Source organism: Natator depressus, chromosome 6 (assembly GCF_965152275.1).
Source record: "Natator depressus isolate rNatDep1 chromosome 6, rNatDep2.hap1, whole genome shotgun sequence".
Lineage (NCBI taxonomy): Eukaryota > Metazoa > Chordata > Testudines > Cheloniidae > Natator > Natator depressus.
This window is the reverse complement of record NC_134239.1, coordinates 15,495,480-15,515,353: the sequence shown is the minus strand read 5'-3', so window position 1 is coordinate 15,515,353 and position 19,874 is coordinate 15,495,480. Positions and strand designations below refer to the sequence as shown.

At 48.1% G+C, this 19,874-nt stretch overlaps 1 protein-coding gene across 1 annotated transcript; it reads right to left on the bottom strand.

The window, feature by feature from the left end:
- Nucleotides 1-14,595: 14,595 nt before the first annotated feature.
- LOC141988707 (membrane-spanning 4-domains subfamily A member 4A-like) lies at nucleotides 14,596-18,300 on the bottom strand. The gene is made up of 6 exons (XM_074954616.1): nucleotides 18,241-18,300; nucleotides 17,550-17,660; nucleotides 16,937-16,993; nucleotides 16,674-16,823; nucleotides 15,043-15,165; nucleotides 14,596-14,643 (listed from the first exon to the last, which is right to left on the bottom strand). Exons 1-6 carry the CDS (start codon nucleotides 18,298-18,300, stop codon nucleotides 14,596-14,598), a joined length of 549 nt encoding a protein of 182 aa, XP_074810717.1.
- Nucleotides 18,301-19,874: the final 1,574 nt, after the last annotated feature.

The window sequence follows — 19,874 nt, the reverse complement described above, 5'->3', positions numbered from 1 at the left end:
ATAAACAGCAACACGTACAATAGTCCGCATGACTTTGTTACGCTCACGACGTGGCACTGGCTCAGTCAGTTCCATGCCAAGCCTCCTCCTAAACTCCTCATAGCCGTCATCCTCGGAGTCCTCTTCAACATTTTGTATTGGCGTTGAGCAAAAACAAGGTGGGCCCGGTTCATCTTCGCTGCTTGGTGCAACGCTGTCCAGAGTCTCCGGGTCCTCTAGAAAGGCATCATTGAGCTGTTGAGAGATTTTTTTCAAAAAAGAAACAGCGTAAGCACCCCACTGCTCGGTTTTTGATTTACACAATCCCTGGTTCCTAGCCCCGTTACAACCCCATCCCGACCGTCACTTCTTAAGCATTCATTTACCTGAGCGTTCATCTTGTCCACTAGTGACTTCCCCGAGCTGCGATCACCTTCCTCCTCCCGGGGGGTGGCCAACAAGAGGCCATCACGCTCATCGTGGGGCCCCACAAGCGGCTGGGTTTCAGGGTCCGGGGTATCCATCAATGGCTGGGCCAAAGGGCTCCCCTCAATTGCCCCCTCCTCCTCCTCGGAACTGTCGCTGATGTAGCGCTTTCTCCGCGGTTTGTTGAAGGCCCTTTCTTGAACCAGACCTCAAAGCTGCTTCAGAGCACTAGAGAATTGCATTTCGATGGGACGTTGCGCCTTGTTGTGACAGTTGTAAAAAATAGGGGTGGGGGCGCTCGAAGAGTTTTAAATTCTATCCTTAGTAGTCAGATTATTCATAAAAAGAGACAATGTTTAGTAGACCTGACTTACACCGGTACCAATCTATGTTTTGCGGGAGGGCTCTTGGCTGTCATGGCCGGTCATAAACCTACAGATGCAGAATTGTTAGCAGAGGCGAGAAAGTTGCACGAGAAACTGGGGTGGTCAGATCAAAAAAAGGTTATGCTCACTGATGTAGCAAAGTTTGAACAGCATTTAGGAGTTAACATACAGGTGGTGCTGTATGCGGTGAAAGGTGGCTGGGGTTTTTTTAAAACGGGGGGCCCCGTGTACCCTAAGACTTATTTCATCCTGTTGCACAATGAACATTACTATGGGGTTCTGGATGTGAAAAAGTTGTTCGGAGCAAAAAATTACTGTGAGTTTTGCCACACGGTGTACAGTCACGACCATTCTTGCAGGTATCGTTGCCGTCTCTGCTTGAGCGCAACATGCTCTGACAACATGGGTGTGCAGCTGAGGTGTCCTAGCTGTAAACTGTATTGTCGGTCCAAAGAGTGTTTAGACAGACATGTCAACTGTGCGTCAAAAAACCAAGTTGAATGCCTGTCTAAAACTTTGTGCGGTAAGTGTCAGGCGTACGTGGACAAGCAGCACAGGTGTAAAGGGAGGCGCTGTAAGCAGTGTCAGGGTTTGATCGTTGGAGATGTAGACATTCACCTCTGTTTTATGGACAGCCTTAGAAAGCCCGAATCATCAGAAAAGTATATTTTTTATGATTTTGAATGCATGCAGGAGACTGGGTTGCACACTCCCAATTATATTTTTGCAATGTCCCTAAAGCCGGAAAAATCCTGGGAATTTAAGGGTGACGAATGTCTTTCTATGTTTGTTAAGACCTTTATTGGCAAAGAGTTCCGGGACTACACGTTCCTAGCACACAATTCCAAAGGTTATGATGCGTATTTCTGCGTTAGACAGTTACTGAAGGAAAAGATGTGCATAGAACTGATCACTCAGGGCAGTAAACTAATGTGTGTGGAAGTTAAGGCCCTTGGCATTTGTTTTATAGACTCTTTAAACTTCTTGCCCATGAAGCTTAGCAAGCTCCCACAGGCGATGGGGTTTGAAGGTTGCAAAGGGTATTTTCCACATTTTTTTAACACTTTAGAAAATCAAAATTATGTGGGGCCTATGCCCGGTGTGGAACACTACGGTGTAGAAAGCATGATGCCCAGGGAAAAAGCAGAGTTTCTCGACTGGTATCAAGACCACAGCTCTGAGACTTTTGACCTGCAGAAAGAGCTTGCGTATTACTGCCAGCAGGATGTAAAAATTTTGAGACAGGCTTGTATCCTATACAGAAAAGAAATTATGAATATAACGGAGAAGGTCGATCTAGTAGAAAGAGAACCCGGTAAATTCACCGAGATAAAACTGTGTATAGATCCGTTCCGGTACATAACGCTGGCATCCGTCTGCATGGCTATGTACAGGTTTATGTTTTTGGAGCCTAACACGGTAGCTCTTCTCCCTCCAGACAACTATCACAGACAGAAAAAGAGATATTCGACCCCATCTATCCAGTGGCTGTTGTATGTCTCTCAAAAAGAAAATATACAAATACGGCACGCTTTACAGGGTGGGGAACTACAGGTAGGCCCCTACTTTTTAGACGGTTATGCCAATATTGACGGGGTACACCAGCCTTTGAGTTTAATGGGTGTTTTTTTCACGGCTGTGTCGCCTGTCATTGTGAAAAAGCACAAAACCCTATGATGGGTACAACTTTTGGGTTTCTTTATTACAAGACGCAGCTCAAGACCGACTATCTAAAACGGCTTGGTTTTGTAGTGAGGACTCTTTGGGAGCACGAGTGGGTGGTGATGAAAGAAACAGACAGGGAGCTTGCGAGCTTTTTAAACCGAGCCCAGTTACCCCAACCTCTCATGCCTAGGGATGCTCTTTTTGGGGGGAGGACGAACGCCATCCGTCTATATTATAAACCTAAGCCCGGCGAAGAAATCCACTATTATGATTTTACCAGCTTGTACCCTTTTGTAAACAAAACCAAAGACTACCCTATCGGGCACCCTGATATAGTTTATGACAAATTTGGACCCCTTGCAAATTATTTTGGAATTGCAAAAGTTAAAGTGTACCCCCCACGAGGCCTCTTTTTCCCATTGTTACCTGTCAGAGTGGGCGGCAAGCTTATGTTCCCGCTATGCCGAACCTGCACGGAAACCGTGCAGCGGGAGACGTGCACCCACACTGACGAGGAGAGGGCCATCCTGGGGACTTGGTGCACTGTGGAATTGAATGCAGCCATAGCGAAGGGGTACGTGGTGGCTAAAATCTATGAAATCTGGCATTTTAATGAAAAATCTGATGAACTCTTTTCGGAGTACATAAAATTACACCTCCGCCAGAAACAAGAGGCTTCAGGGTATCCCAGCTGGTGCACAGACGAAGACAAACAAAATAAGTATGTTAACGATTTCTACCAGAAAGAAGGCGTGCTTTTACGCCGACACGAGATCAGGCTAAACCCCGCTAAACGCCAAATTGCTAAACTGTTTTTAAATTCTCTGTGGGGTAAATTCGGCCAAAGAACCAACCTACCCAATACCAGCATCGTGAGAGACCCCGACGAACTCTTTCAGTACCTATTTTCCCCCAACTACGAGGTTTCATCCTGTGAGTTTATCGACGATGAAACAGCATGCGTATCTTGGAAGCACACAAAAGACCGTTATTCTGTCTCTGGCAATACCAATGTTTTCATAGCCTGTTTCACCACCGCTTATGCCCGCTTAGAACTATACAACCTCCTAGACGGATTGCAAGAGCGGTGCCTGTACCACGACACTGACTCTGTGATATTTGTGAAAAGGGAGGGGGCCTGGAATCCCCCTCTGGGGGATTATTTAGGGGACCTCACAAGCGAGATCCCACCAGATCAACACATCACCGAGTTTGTGTCGGCAGGCCCAAAAACATACGGGTATAAACTGTCGGGAGGAAAGGCTTGTATGAAGGTCAAAGGTATTACCCTGAACGTAGCAAACTGTGAAAAGATCAACTTTGACAGTTTGAAAGATCTAGTCCTGGACTATTGCATGGGTCTGCGAGAGAACCCCTCAAAAAAGATAGAGGTGCAGCAACCCTCTATTGTAAGAAACAAAAATCAGTGGCAAATAGAGACAAAAACCCTTAAAAAAACACAGAAAGTCGTTTACAACAAGAGGGTCCTAGGAGAAGGGTTTAAAACCCTGCCCTACGGCTTTTGAAAAATGGATACGAGGTGGAAACACCCCTTTTCTGCAATTCTCGCGGGGCCTAGCAACTGCGGGAAAAGTTACTTTATAAAAAATATATTGGATAATGCCAAACAAACATTGTCTGTTACGCCTGAGAATATTGTGTGGTGTTACAGTTGTTGGCAACCTCTGTATAAAGAACTGCTCTGTAAATACCCCTTTATCAATTTTGTGGAGGGTCTGCCTGATGCTTTTGACGATGACTGTTTGTTTCCTACCAATAAAGTGAACATGATTATCATAGACGATCTGATGAACTCCGCTTGTGAAAGCGATGAAATCGAGAAAGCCTTTACCAAGTACGTGCATCACAGGAACCTGAGCATTATGTATATAGTTCAGAACGTATTTTGCCAGGGAAAAAAGAGTCGCACTATTAACCTAAACACAAAATATATGGTTCTGTTCAAAAACCCCAGGGATAGATTACAAATTGCTACACTCGCTCGGCAAATGTACCCCGGCAAAGCTCAGTTCTTTCTAGAAGCTTTTGAGGATGCTACCAAAAGGCCTTATGGCTACCTGGTGGTGGATTTAAATGCTTCCACACCAGAAGCTTATAGGCTAAGAACTGGTCTTTTCCCTCCAGACTGGCCGGCAGCTTATACTTTAAAAAGAACAACAGCCCGGTATAAAAAGAGATGAATTATTAGCAGGCCCCTTTTTAGCAGCCGGGGTTGCTGACTGAAAACATGTCTAGCTGCGTGAAAAGAAACCTGGGCCTTTTAAAATTACTTAGCAAATCGTCCCCACAGCAAAGGAGGGCTATACTGTGCTCGGCCTCTGACGATCTAGTAGCAGCCATCTCAGAAATAGCGCTCAACACCTTAAAAGGAAACGTACCTTTAACACCGAAGCAAGTGCGTGCGCTGAAAAAGAAACACACGCTTATAAAAACTTTGTGTAATAAAAGGGTTTCACTTAAAAGAAAGAAGCGTCTGGTGAAGCAGTCTGGGGGGTTTATAGGACCCCTGTTAAGTTTTGCTATCCCTCTGATAACGGGGCTTTTAACTAATCGATAATGGAGTATGCAGAAAAAATGTATCTGGTGCCCAGCCGGCAGTTGGAGCAATTAAGTGCTCCCCCTCCGGCAGAGGAAAATATCAGAACGACCGCAACACGCTTACTGGATGCTGAAATGAAATCTGTTCTTCAAAGAACTGACTTAGGTGAATATGAAAAGGCTAAACTTTACAGCACCGTGCTTCAAAGGTACCTAACGTACGTGAAGCAGAGCGATGTGGACAAAGGAAAAATAAGTCTGTTTCTACCAGAACAGGAACAGAGTGTGACTGCCAAATCCTCCGAAACACCAAAGACCTCAGACTCTGTTGCTCAGGAGGTGTTGGATAACGTGAATAAGCGTTATAAGAAAAATGCATCAGTATTGCTAAATAAGCTGGGCCAAGATAAAAACATTTCTTCATGGACTGATAAAGGGTCTTTTGTGTACAAAGGTTCTGTGGTTAATGGTTCTAACATGCTCGACTTAGTCAGGGCCGTCACCCAGACGCGCTCTGTTCCTAGCAGACATGTACCTAAAGGATGGGATGTGTTTATGAATGCCCTGGCGGAACTGAACATACCATCTTCCGTCACGGGCAACGCAACCAACAGAGATCTTTTGGAACGCCTCAAGGCCTCAATCGCCGACACCGGTGTGGACCAAGAAACAGTGACCCCTTTTTTGCCATCTAAAAAACGAAAATTGGCTAAAAGAGCCGAATGGCTCAGTTTGTGATCTTTTTCAAGTTCTATTTTTTTTTTAAACTGGTAATGTTTTGCTTTAAATAAAACATTTCTGAATTGGGTCATTGTGTTTTGTTTTTTTTTAAAAAACCACGCCAAACATCGATTGTCTTTAAACCCCTCACCTGGGGTGCTTTATTGGGTAACATGACTATGAAAATCGTTGCAAGATACGCATGTCTGGGCTTGTTGAAACATGCTTTGAGCAAGGCTAGGCATGGCCAAGTATTTACATTTATTTTTTACAAAATTCATCACCATCCGGTCGTTTTGCACTAAGTCATTAGAATACAATTTTTAAATCCGGTCAAAAGATAAACCCTTGCTACGATGGTGTAAGAAAAACACGCAGTGATAGCCGCAGGCAACGGAGCTGGGGTCTTGTAATTGTCTGTTGTGAAACACAATGTCTGTGGCATTTTTGTTTAAAAATTTCATAATGCTTTTAGGAAAGAACACACTGTTCGGGGGATGCCCGTATGAGTCAAAAAACTCTCCAAGGTTACGCTCCACCAGATACACGGCAAGCCAGTGTTCACCTGGTCGGCTGTGTGGATGCGTGTTGACCACCAAACCTAGGGGTCTCTGAGACAGCTTGCCGCCAGGGAGCCAATCGCAGGGAAACACGTCTAAGAAATTCTTTTTCGTGTAAGGGTCCGTTGATAAGACACGTGAGAGCTGCACGGTGTCCATGTTCACATGTAGTCAAACAGAACATTTCTCCTCTGATTTATCTCTATGACGTTGTCAAAAACCCCATACACGATCATATTGACGGTAATGGTTAAAGCCTTCCCAAAACGAATTTCTGCACTCAGGTTCCCGGTTTTAATCAGGGAATAGTGATCGGCGCATTCCTGGTCGGGGGACAGGTCAAAGGCAAACATGGTGTAACCCTGTGCAAACTCCTCACGGTCGATTAACAGAGAACAATCTTTCATGTGTTTACCGGCCGTCTGTACCAGATTCATGTATTCTCTCACGCAGCGTCCTGCCTCGAAGTCTGGTTGCAGAGGCTTGGTTGGTATCTGCTCACCATCCACATACAAGGCCACAAAATTAATATCGTAATGCTTAAAATGAAAGGGATTTTTAGCGTAACTTCCGCTAAAGGCATCGTTATCCATGAACCCCAGGACAAGCATTTTGGGCAACTGTCCCAAGAACAGGTTCTCCTGGTTACTGACCCTGCTGCCCGCAGGGATGCTAAACACTTTCATTCCCACACGGTCCACGGGGTATTTGGCATTAGCAGTAAGCAGGGCCTCGGCGTGCCCCAGACGAACGCTCGGGGCCACACGTACTTTCTTCACAAAAAGGGATGCTGATAGAATGCGCAGTTTAAAGCCTTCGGTTCCGCTGCCCATTAAACAGAAAGGATCTTTACTGCGCGTCAGTTTAATTTTCACATCCACTCCGTTCAACAATAGTTTTTCTTGAAAAAACAGGTCGCTGTGTAGATGACCCAGAAGCTCTACTGTTCTGCTTTGAGCGGTCAGCTTTGCACGCCTCACAAACCCTAGATTCTCGCCATCCAAGTCTGTGTCTTCCTGTTGTCCGGCAGTGTCTTTGTAAAAGAGGCCAGCGGAAAATTGTGTGGCGAGGGTGTCGTTGCTGTAATTGAGCACCGATTCTATAAAGGCCCTGTAAGGGTAACAGTTGTTGCTTTGGCTTACAAGACGGTCTCCGAGCGTGACATCCAGCTGACTAAAAATAGAGGCCACTGAGTAATTCACCAGGCCCACCTTGGCGTCCGCGTTGAGTTCAGTTCCATCTCCTTTTACAATCTTGCAACACAGGTACAGCAGTGTGTTGTTTAAATCCATATAATCTACACCATTCCCTGCTATAAAAAAGTCAATGGGGGCAGACTCCGTAACGGCCGACAGAGGTGGCACCTCGATGTAGATGCTTTTCTCAATGCTGGTCTGCGTAGGGGCTATTTGGAACAAGTCTAGTTCGGATTTGGTGCATTCTTCAGACCCGCAGTGAACGAAAGCCATGTTGATTAAAATATATCTCTCGTATCAGCCGGCGAGTGTTTCCTCTTTCGCCCAGGCTTCCCCTTGGACTTTCGCTTATGGCCGACCCTGCGGGTCAAAGCCCTTCTTTTAAAGGGTTTCGGGGGACCTGCGCGTCGCGGGTATGATGCATTTCTCTTTCTCTTCTTCCTCCTTTTAATGTACATCAGCCCCGATCCTTCCTGTGAAGCTGTATTCCCCACCTTCTCCAGAACAGCACGGGAGACGTGACCTACCACGTCTTTAGCTATGTTTTGAGCGGCGGTTTTTACGTGGGGTTTAATAATCTCTAGCCCCCTCCTCAAAAGCAGTACGGCTTTTCGAAAGAGGCTATGGAATATTCCACCCACGCCTGCCCCATACATTACGGGGGCCCCATGGTATCCGGGAAGGGCGTATCCCGCCTGGGCTTTGTAATAGTTTCTGTAGATGTTGGGGTCGCCGTAATTTTTTAGGATCGCCATAATACTGTTTTGCTTTTTTAGAAAACTCGCTCTCTCCGGGGGCGCAGGTGTAGCTTGATGATCACCTTGCCAAAGCAAAATGAGACGCTTTTGTTCTGATCTGTCTTTATTTCAATGGTAATGGTGTCGATGTGGTGTTTACTGATAGGGACGTAATGAGGTTTATCGTAGGTGATGGTGACAAACTCGTTGTTCCTTCCTTGGACGGGGACACAACGTAACAGGGGAACAGAAAAGTCCCCCACAAACTGATGTTCTACGATATCCGTGTACAGATACAAGGAATTAAAACCCCCTGTAATGTCTGCTGAGAAAGGGAATTTTTGGACGCTGTGTTTGGGGCCCAAGCCCAGAATGTTAGCTAGCTCCCCGCTGGTAGAAAACATATAAGTAAAAGCGGCGGATTTAAGTCTAATTTTTCTACCCACAGGGTCATAGTTCATGACCATCTCAGGCGGTCCAGGGTGACGAGCTATGATACTGTTCATATGATCCAGTAATTCGGGTATGGACGCGTAATAACCTCATCGTAGGATGAAACTCCATGCCATATCTCCAAAGGTGACTTCAAAAGGGGTGTCTTCGTTGATAGTGTTCCAGCTGTGCGGGTATTGTATTTCCACTAACCCCACCTCCCAGGCACCCCGGAGATCCAAGGGCTTAATTAGCCGTATTGTAAAGTTCGAGCTGGTGTTTTGGGGAAAAACTGCAGCGCTGGTGCTGCTGGGCAAAGTAATGTAAAACCCGCCGTCGCTCATCTTCTCTGACTTTGCGGGGAGGAATAACTTTTGTTTGTTTGTTGTTTGCGTCTAAATGTCACAGAGTTGAGAAGCTTTCACCCAGCTGTTAAACTTATCAGGCCACCCCAACCATTTTACCAGTAGTTGCTTTTTTCTCCCTTTTCCTTTCTCCGCTAGAACTTTTTCAACCCTGTAAATCCTGTCTCGTTTGGGGTTTACTTTTTGTAATTCTTCAGGGTAAAAAGATCCAGTAACTGTCTCACCCTCGTAGTCTTTTAATCGGTATACAGGTCTGTGACCCCTGGTTAAGGCTTCATCCACTATGAATATCTCATCGGTAAATGTCTGTTCATAACCTTTTTCAAAAGCTCCTTTGGTTTTAGATAGTCTCACGTGGTCGCCTTTTCGAAAAGGGGCAACAACCGGTTTTATTTTAAAATCATCTCCATAAACCATTTTCCATACCTTCAGAGAATTTGAAGGGTTAACATCAGCAGGTCTGGTATGTATAGTTCTGTGAAAGCTCTGGTTGTAACTCTTTATAAAGTCAGGTAACACATCGATGTAGCGAAAGGTGTTATGGGCTGTAAAATATCTCCACATCCTAGTTTTTAAAGTTCTGTTAAACCTCTCCACAACCCCTGCTTTGACTTCATTATTAGTAACAAAATGGTGAATGCCATGCCGTTTTAACAATCTGCTTAAGGGTTTGTTTAAAAATTCTTTCCCCCGATCGGTTTGTAATTTTTGAGGCACACGCCCTTTGCTAAAAATAGCTTTAAAGGCCTTGGTTACCACCCTACTCGTCTTGTCCCTTAGGCCTAAGGCCCAGGCATGTTTGGATAGAATGTCTACCACTGTTAAGATGTACTTAAAATTGCTGTTCTGTTTGGAGAACTGGTGCATATCCACCAAATCTGCCTGCCATTGCGCATCCACATCTGAAACAATGGTCTTGTTTCTTTTAAAACGTATTCGAGCCGGTTTGTGTAAAGTATAAGCATCCTGGTCTGAAAGCCAAGCTGTTACTTGTCTTCTATTTAAAGTTTTACTATGCTTTTTGGCCACTTGAAAAAGAGGGTTCACCCCGCCAAAGCTCCCAACTTCCCCGGGGGTGTAATATATTTTCTTTAACAGAGCCGCCTGTGGAGACATGACTGTTACTGGTACCATCTTTTACTAACACAAGTGTGGGTGGGGGACAACATTCATATTAACACGTTTAAATAAGTTTTATTAATCGCCTGGTTTAACACAACCTTTTACAACCGCCTGTAAAAATGGACGCCATGACTCCTAACATGAGGGTGTCTGTGCTGGTTCATTCTTCCATTTTGTCCTTTTCCTCTTGAGATCTGTGTCTCAGACATGAGCAAAAACAGCTGACACATGATACATTTACTCCCACAGGGCTACCGATGTGTAAGTTCTCAAAGGCCTCCAGAAAGGCATCATCGAGCTGTTGAGAGATTTTTTTTTTCAAAAAAGAAACAGCGTAAGCACACCACTGCTTGGTTTTTGATTTACACAATCCCTGGTTCCTAGCCCTCCCCCCCCCACCCCCATTACACACCCCCACCCCGACCGTCACTTCTTAAACATTCATTTACCTGAGCCACGTCTTTTTCATTCACCTTGTCCGCCCGTAACTCCCCCAAGCCGTGATCACCTTCCACCTCTCGGGGGGTGGACAACAAGAGGCCATCACGCTCATCGTGGTGCCTCACAAGCAGCCGGGTTTCGGGGTCGGTTTCCGGTGTGTCCATCAACGGCTGGGCCAAAGGGTCCTCCTCAGAACTCTCGCTGATGTAGCGCTTTCTCCATACAAGTCCAAAGGCCTTTGGGGCTAAAACAAAGTCCGAAGTTCTCACGGGGGTGGTGAAGGAGTCCATGTTTCCACGATTTCTAAAACACGCGCTCTTGGTAAAAGACAGCCTCTTCTGCCCGACGCTGGGCCTTATGGGGTGATGGTGCTGCGCTCTGATTGGCAGAGGGGTCATACGCCCCTCTTCTGGGTGGTTCACCCCATCCCAGAACCTGCCCTATTTTGGTCAAATCTGCTCTCGGGCCGGCCTGATTGGTAGAGGTTGGTGGGAGGAGTTGTTAGAGGGGTCACACGAATCATTTCCGGACGGGTCACCCCGCCCCCGGAACTCATCCTAATTGGTCAAATCTCCTCTTGGTGCTATCGGAACAAAACCCCTCCTGATTGGTAGCGGGGTGGGGGGAGGAGTTGTTAGAGGGGTCACAAGACCCACTTCCAGAGAGGACACCCCCACCCCGGAACTCGCCCTGATTGGTCAAAGCTCCTCTCTGGGAGGTCCTACGGGGCAAAACCCATCCTGATTGGTAGAGGGTGGGGGGGGGAGGAGTTGTTAGAGGGGTCACAAGACCCACTTCCGGAGAGGACACCCCGCTCCGGAACTCGCCCTGATTGGTCAAAGCTCCTCTTGGGGGGGAAGTCCTACGGGGTGAAACCCATCCTGATTGGTAGAGGGCAGTGGGAGGAGTTGTTAGAGGGTTCACATGACATACCTTGCTTCCGGTCACGTGGCAGCCTTGACCCTGGAAGTAATACCCCATGGGGCAGGACTTCCGGTGGGGGGGCAGAGGTCAAGGGGTGGGGTTAAAGGGGTCAAGGGGTGGGGTGGGTGTCACATGACACACCTTGCTTCCGGTCATGTGGCAGCCTTGACCCCGGAAGTAATAACCCATGGGGCGGGGCTTCCGGTGTGTGGGGCTAAGAGGTCAAGGGGCGGAGCTGAGGGGTCAAGGGGCTGGGCTGAGGGGTCAAGGGGCGGGGTCATGGTTTGATTGATGGTAGGGCAACTGTCACACAGAATGGTCCCCTCAAGGATTAAACTCAAAACCCTGGGTTTAGTAGGCCAATGTTCAACCCACTGAGCTATCCCACCCTCTCGTATTCCAGGCAGGACTGAATCTCCATTAAACTTTTCAAGGTGCCCCTGACAGACCTCACCAAAACAATTGTCGGCCGTTGATTTCATGGAGGGAGGAAGGGAGGGGGAGCAAATGAATACAAAACAAATCTGGTCTATTTCTTGTTTTGATCCACTCCATCTGTCTTTTACATCTTGGCTCGCAGCAGACGGTGCAGTAGGACTGCTAGCCATCCTCATCTCCTGGCTGCTTGCCAGAAGACGGTAAAATACGACTGCCGGCAGGACTAAAGAGAATGACCACTGAGAACAGTCTAGATCCATCCTCTTTGGAACCCCCTTTCAGGTAGTTGAAAGCAGCTATCAAATCCCCCCTCATTCTTCTCTTCCGCAGACTAAACAATCCCAGTTCCCTCAGCCTCTCCTCATAAGTCATGTGCTCCAGCCCCCTAATCGTTTTTGTTGCCCTCCGCTGGATGTTTTCCAATTTTTTCACATCCTTCTTGTAGTGTGGGGCCCAAAACTGGACATGGTATTCCAGATGAGGCCTCACCAATGTCAAACAAAGGGGAACGATCACATCCCTCGCTCTGTTGGCAATGCCCCTACTTATACATCCCAAAATGCCATTGGCCTTCTTGGCAACAAGGACACACTGTTGACTCATATCCAGCTTCTCGTCCACTGTAACCCCTAGGTCCTTTTCTGCAGAACTGTTGCCTAGCCATTCGGTCTCTAATCTGCAGCGGTGCATGGGATTCTTTCGTCCTAAGTGCAGGACTCTGCACTTGTCCTTGTTGAACCTCATCAGATTTCTTTTGGCCCAATCCTCTAATTTGTCTAGGGCCCTCTGTATCCTATCCATACCCTCCAACATATCTACCTCTCCTCCCAGTTTAGTTTCATCTTCAAACTTGCAGAGGGTGCAATCCACACCATCCTCCAGATCATTAATGAAGATATTGGACAAAACCGGCCCCAGGACTGACCCTTGGGGCACTCCGCTTGATACCGGCTGCCAACTAGACATGGAGCCATTGATCACTACCCGTTAAGCCTGACAATCTAGCCAGCTTTCTATCCACTTTATAGTCCATTCATTCAGTCCATACTTTAACTTGCTGGCAAGAATACTGTGGGAGACCATGTCAAAAGCTTTGCTAAAGTCAAGGAACAACACGTCCACTGCTTTCCCCTCATTCACAGAGCCAGTTATCTCATCATAGAAGGCAATTAGATTAGTCAGGCCAAGTCATGACTTGCCCTTGGTGAATCCATGCTGACTGTTCCTGATCACTTTCCTCTCCTCTAAGTGCTTCAGAATTGATTCCTTGAGGACCTGCTCCATGATTTTTCCAGGGACTGAGGTGAGGCTGACTGGCCTGTAGTTCCCAGGATCCTCCTTCTTCCCTTTTTTAATGATGGGCACTACATTAGCCTTTTTCCAGTCGTCCGGGATCTCCCCCGATTGCCATGAGTTTTCAAAGATGATGCCACTCAGCCTCCCCTCTAACCAAGCTGCATGATGCATGATGGGAAATGTAGTCCAGCAAGAGAACAAAGCCCTTAAAGAAGAATGAGGGCATCATGCATCCAAACTATAACTCCCATGAGGCACTACAGCATCTAAGGTATATGCTGTAAATACTAAAGTGTCTCAAAACATTTCAATAGCAAATGGCAAAAGGAATGTTTAGACATTTCTGAATTAAAAATTTTCAGAACTTTGTGTTCAGTGAAGAATTAATATTTTGTCCTGATTTAGATGGAAACAAGCATCAAAATGTCAGAACTTCCTACGGGATGGAAATTCCAATGATTGCTCAGCTCTAGTGTATAGAACCATTCTGAAGTCAGGACTGTGGCATCCATCAGGATGGGAAGCACTGCATCCATGGAAGATTATTTTCCTGATACACCAGAAATAGAAGGAACTCTGGGGTTTAATTAAATGTTTAATTTGTTTAAAAAATGAAAGCAAGAGACATTTTAGATCAGCAATAACCCAGGTCAAGTTGATGCCCGTGTCTGTCCCTGAAGACACACTTACCAAGTACCACCACCTCTATTATCCCTGCATACACCCACTTTTGATGGTACTGCCCTATATTAACAGGTCCCATTGGGGGATAATGTACCATCATGTAACGTGGTGACAAAACAGGTCAAATTCAGTCCGGGTGTAAATGGGTGCAGACTCCCTTTGGAGTCAGTGTTGGGGCATCTCCCTAGGCCAGGGCTGCAAATGGCCCAGTGGCTTTGTTCTGGTGGATAACCCCATCCTTTCTCACTCCTTTGGAGCTGAGTGGCCTAGGGGCATGGAAGTGTTCTGAACTGTTTGGCCAGTGGACTGTATTTTTGCCTAGCTGGGTACAGTTTTTAATTGTACCCAGGTGAGGAAATAGAGGCCATTTATTGACGAGGGGAGAATCCAGGCCGTTTGCCAGCTGGGTGGAGAAGCCAGTGGGAATGGTCACTGTGGCAGGGGTTGGTGGGAAATCTGCCAATCTCTACTAAGGAGAAGGTCTGCCTGGCTTTGCCCCTTGGCACAGCATCCTGCACTGCTTGGGTACTTGGCCCCTCCCCTTGCCATGGGTTATTGCTCACAAGTGAAGTAGCACTTGCTCAGGGCAGGGAAACCACTGGGATCTCCATTGGGGGAGCTGTCTGATGATGTCACTAAGGCTGGTGGCACGAAGAGGGCCCCTCTCACTCAGGATCTGCTTTTACCTCATGAGAGCTAAGGACAACAATGGGCTGGAAAAGAAATGAAACAGAGCATGCTGAGTAATCCATAAGTACAGCAGTGATGAAACCCAACCCCCAGGCCGCCATCTTGCTTCCTCCCAGCACCCACCTATCCTGACTGCCCTGCTATGAAAAGGCAATGTACCTGGGAACTTCACCCCAGTCCTCCCTCCATTCTCACCTACCGTCTGTGTAATGATATAATTTATGTGTACTGTATTACTCAGCCACTAGGTGTCTGTGCTGTATAAAGTTCCAGCAAGGCATAGCCTGCAGTCAGCAAGAGAGACAAAGCTGAAACTGGAGCTGTATGTGTCTGTAGTTATAGCTATTTTGTTAAAATAAAAATCCCAGTTTCCTATTCTCTCTCTCTTCCCCTTCTCCCCTATTCAGCTGCTGTTTAATTACCACATCATCTTCAGAGTTCTGGTAACAGACAGCTTTGCATCCAAATGCTGCCAGAGAAACAGTGAGGCACAACCCCAGAGTCGCTGTGAACAGTGCAATGCCCCGCATGCCCGTGCAGTAGATCTAGAGAACAGACCAGGGACAGAGAGTTACAGACAGACAATTCCCTGGAAACCAGCATAGAAACTAGAGTGTACAACTACATCCATCCCCACAGGCAGTCTGTGGAGGATGGTCCCTTATACTGCTGCAATATCTTTTTAAGAGCTTCATCCAGCCCCCTTGTAAGTAATGCCGGGGACTATAGGAAATGTACACCATAGAAATTCTACACTGTGTGAATATTTAATAGTCATCATTCATTTATTAGTTATGCAGCACCTAATATGTGCTGGGCACTTTACCAGACTACGATTATAATTTAATATTACAGTAGGACCTATAAGCTTGGGATCCCATTGTCCTAAGGGTAGATTGTAAGAGATGATCTGTGTCCCAGAGATCTTACAGTCTAAATAGTCATGACAGGCAAAAGCTGGGAGACCAGAAGGACTGTTATCCCCATTTTATAGATGGGGAACTGAGACAACGAGAGATGAAGTGACTTGTCCAAGGTCAGACAGAAAGTTTGTGGCAGACTGAGGAACTCAACCCAGAACTCCTGGCTTCCAGATCAGTGCCTTAACCACAAGGTTTCTTCAATCCAGCTCCCCCGAGTCCCAGATTGCACTAATTTAGACATGCAGCTTCAGAGGCACATTGCATAAAATCAGTAGAATTGTTTGAAAACTCAGAATGATCAGACAAATAAAAGTCAACTTGATTTCTAGTAACCTCCAATACAAACACCAACCGTCCTATTCATGTCGGGGGGAATTGAGGGACTATCCCACAGATTTTCCAATACAAACTGGGGTGGGGTGGGAGGAAAAGGAGAATTGAGCAGGATTTTGAAAAAACAAAACCCTCACAATTCCCCAAAGATATCCAGTGGCTTTAGTGGTGGGGGGCTCCTATCTTGGAACACTGGACCACTGGGACGGCTTCCCATTGGCTGAAATCCAGTTGGAGTTCTTAAATTGAGACTAGATCTCTAAGATAGATGCTGCAATTCAACCCACAAGATATTGGGTTCAACTGGGCAGAAATTATTGGGTAAAGTCCAATTATTGGGAGAGGAAGGGTGGTCCAACCATCCCTGGCTCTGACATCCATGTCCTGTGTGATCTACGGCAAGTCACTTAGGCCCAGATCCTCATGAGTATTTAGGCTTGATGAGAGTTTGCCTTTCCCATCTGTAAGATGGAGATAATAGCACAGCCCTGTCTCCCAGGATCCATACATTAAAGCATGTAAGGTGTTCAGATACTACAGTAATGGGGTGAGAGTAAAACCTAAGACATGACATTCTCTGGCCCATGCTATGCGGGAGGTCAGAGTAGATGATCACAATAGTCCACCCTGGCCTTCAGATCTATAGCAACTGAGGGGGTGGAGTGGAAGCCCAAGCATAAAAGAAGATGGAGACTGAATCCCCCAGGATCATATATCTCCCCCAGAAAACAGTCAATGGCCTCCCAGAACAAGGCAGGGCTAGACACGGGATCGGGGGGGGGTGGGGGGGAACCCACCAGGATCTGATCGTGCACACGGCAGTTCTGGAGTTGGTCCTGGAGGTCACAGGCAAAACTGAGATAGGAGAGCAGGTCCCTCATGTAGAGGAAGTTGATCACCATGACAACAGTTGCAGCAATAATCTGGATCACCAGACAGGCCTTCACCTGGAAGACAGCAGAACTATGGGCAATGCTGCTATGGATCAACATGGTGCCTAAGGGAGTGGCGCGGGGAAGGAGAAAGAAAGAGATACAGAGGAACAGGATTGATCACTCACCAGGGCCATGCTAGGTGCTCTGTCAGCAGCGATGGCAATGATGCCAGCCAAGAATAACTAGGGAAAGAGTCAGAGCACAAGGAGTAACAGTCAGGGCTTTGTGGGAGAGACGGCTACTCAGCACTAGGAAAGCAGGGCTGGCACTGCAGGGCCTCCGCAGAGCTGCAGGAGGTGCAGGACTGGGATTGAGAGGCACCAGAGTTCTGCATGTGGGGAGCCCAGGGCAGGGGGGCTATAGGTCAGGATTGAAGGGCACTGAAGAGTGTGTGGGTGGGCCAGCAGGGGCAGCTGAGACAACATATTGAATCTATTTCCCTAAGTTAAGTATCCTCATGCCTTCTTATTCACTGTCTAAATGGGCCATCTTGATTATCACTACAAAAGTTTTTTTCTCCTGCTGATAATAGCTCATCTTAATTAATTAGCCTCTTACAGTTTGTATGGCAACTTCCACCTTCTCTGTGTATATATATATATATTCTTACTATATGTTCCATTCTGTGCATCTGATGAAGTAGGCTGTAGCCCACAAAAGCTTATGCTCTAATAAATTTGTTAGTCTCTAAGGTGCCACAAGTCCTCCTGTTCTTTTTGAGACAACTCATTCTCTTACCAGGATTCCTGGGAAGAAGTGGATGCCGACACTATCCGTGTAAGCGCAGTTGTCGATGACGAAGAGGGTTCCAAAGGCCATCTGCAGCAGCCCCACCACCACTAGCACCGCCTGGCAATGAGAGATGCTGCAGCCATTGGCAAGGGGGCTGGGAGCATCACAGTCACTAAGGATGCCAGTCAGATACCAACGTGCAGGGATGCCATCCCTTGGAATGCAGGGAGCACAAGCCAGCCTTGCTGAGCCAGGCATCAGGGCTGGGGTGCGGGGGGGGGGGTGTGCTGATAAACCACATGGGCATTTGCTTGCCCCCACTCTTCTGAGTTTCAAGCCTTATCAGAAGGGATCCCAAGTAGCCCTATGGGCCAGTGCAGAGCCCATAGGGCTACTTAGGACCCTTAGATGGGTGATTGGAGTCCTGGCAGCAGAGGAGCAGGCCCGGGAGAAGATTGGCCTCTCCTTATTCCCAGAGCAGGTAGTGGCACTGCTGGATCCCCACCCACCTTCTCCACATCCCCCAGGGTGCCACCCTCATCTCTAAGGGATGGCAAAAGAGCTGGGTCCCCATTGCCCACAGAGCCAGGTCTGGGAGCTCTTGCCCCAGCTGTTGGCTGAGGGAACATCAGGGAGACCAAGGCAGGAGACGTGGGAGGGAAGCCCCAGCTCTGTGTCTCCCTGGGAAAGGCCTCACCCCAAAGACTCTGGGCTGCACCCCGAGGAAGCTGTGTTGCAGGGATTCCAGCTCTGGCATGGTGGCCCCCGGGCGTGGTGACATGGAACAATCCCCGAGTGGACTCCTGCAAACGAGCCTGTGAAGGGGGCAATGGAGTAGTGTCAATCTGAGGAGGACATGGAGCAGACACATCTCCCCCACCCCAGCCGATGCAGCCCCCTTATGAGAGAGGCACCCCAGGAGTATCTGCCTGGTCCCTGTTGGGAAAGCCCCAAGGGAGGGCGAACAGGCTGGTCTCTAGCTAGGAGACAAGTTGGAAGCAGAGGGGACTATGATAGGGGCACAGATTTAGGTGTCCCAGGATGAGACTCCTCTGGTCAGGGGGAATGAGGGCCAGGGGTCCTGTCCTGTCCCAGAGGGTCCTTCACCCCCCTGAGGCCAGTCTTTCTTTTAGTGATCCAGCCCCCAAACCCCTCATCCCATCCACTGCCCTCCCCATTGACCCCCCCATCACACACACACACCTCCCTCTCCACACTCACCTGGGTCTCTCTGTCCTGGCACTGAGGTGGGTTCCAGGCTCACAGTGTGGGTTCCAATCACCAGCTTTATGCCTGGTTCTCCTGCTGCTCCCCCCAGACTGATCTGATCCCTTGTGTCTCCTTGGAGGCCTGCCAGGAAGTGTCCCAACCTCCTGTGGGGCTGCCGGATGCTTAGCACAGAGAAGGAGCTTTCAGCACAACTCAGCACATGCTGCCCTGCACAGTCACTGTGCTGTTGCTCTCCCCCTGCGTGGGGAGCCGGAGGCGGGAAGGGGCCTGTCAGCTCCCATCCAGCCCAGGGAAGGTCACAGTGCCTCAGGAGCCAAGGGGCATGGCCCATCTGGGGGCCAAGCCATGCAGCTGCCTGTGGGGCTGGGTGGCTCCAGGGGATGGGAATGAGTGGCTGCAGGGTGGTTGAGGGATCTGCCATTCTAGAAATGTGAATATGCTGGGAAGGGCCACCAGGAAAAGAGATGTACACCAAGATGGCCACGACAGGGAGATCACCCCTCTCCCCCACCCACTCCACTACCCTTTGGCCCTCAGGGAGAGATTATCACAACCACCAGCCATTCCTGGAGAGCTGCCCCCAGCCCCAATCTCCTCCAGGATGTACACACATCTCCCCCCCCCCCCATCCCTAGCTCTCCCAATTGAACCCACACAACACTCTGTCTTCCCACCAAGGTAGGTATCCTGCTCCCCACACACAGCCTTCACCCCTCTTGGACAGTTTTTCAGGCAGTCACACCCAGGGTGATAATTATCTACTGAGGGGGCAGGGGCTGGCATTGTTCCCATGCCACAGGGGCCCCCCCCCACAATCAGCCTAATCACAGGGCCGTTTTCTGCATCTGCCCCCACCCAACACACCTCCCAGGTAGACAAACACCCTGGCCCCAAGCAGCCTCCTCACTTCCCAATAGACAGCGACATTTCTCTATGCCCTTCCAAGAGCCCCCCACCAACCTGTTGCAATCCCAGCCCTTGCCCCCTCCAGGCCAGGCAGAGGACCCAGCTGGGGGAAGCTGCTGCAAGTGCCTGTTGATTTAGAAGGCTTCTCTCTGGGAGCAACCCTATCAGCCATGCACAACCAGTAAACCTTGTGGG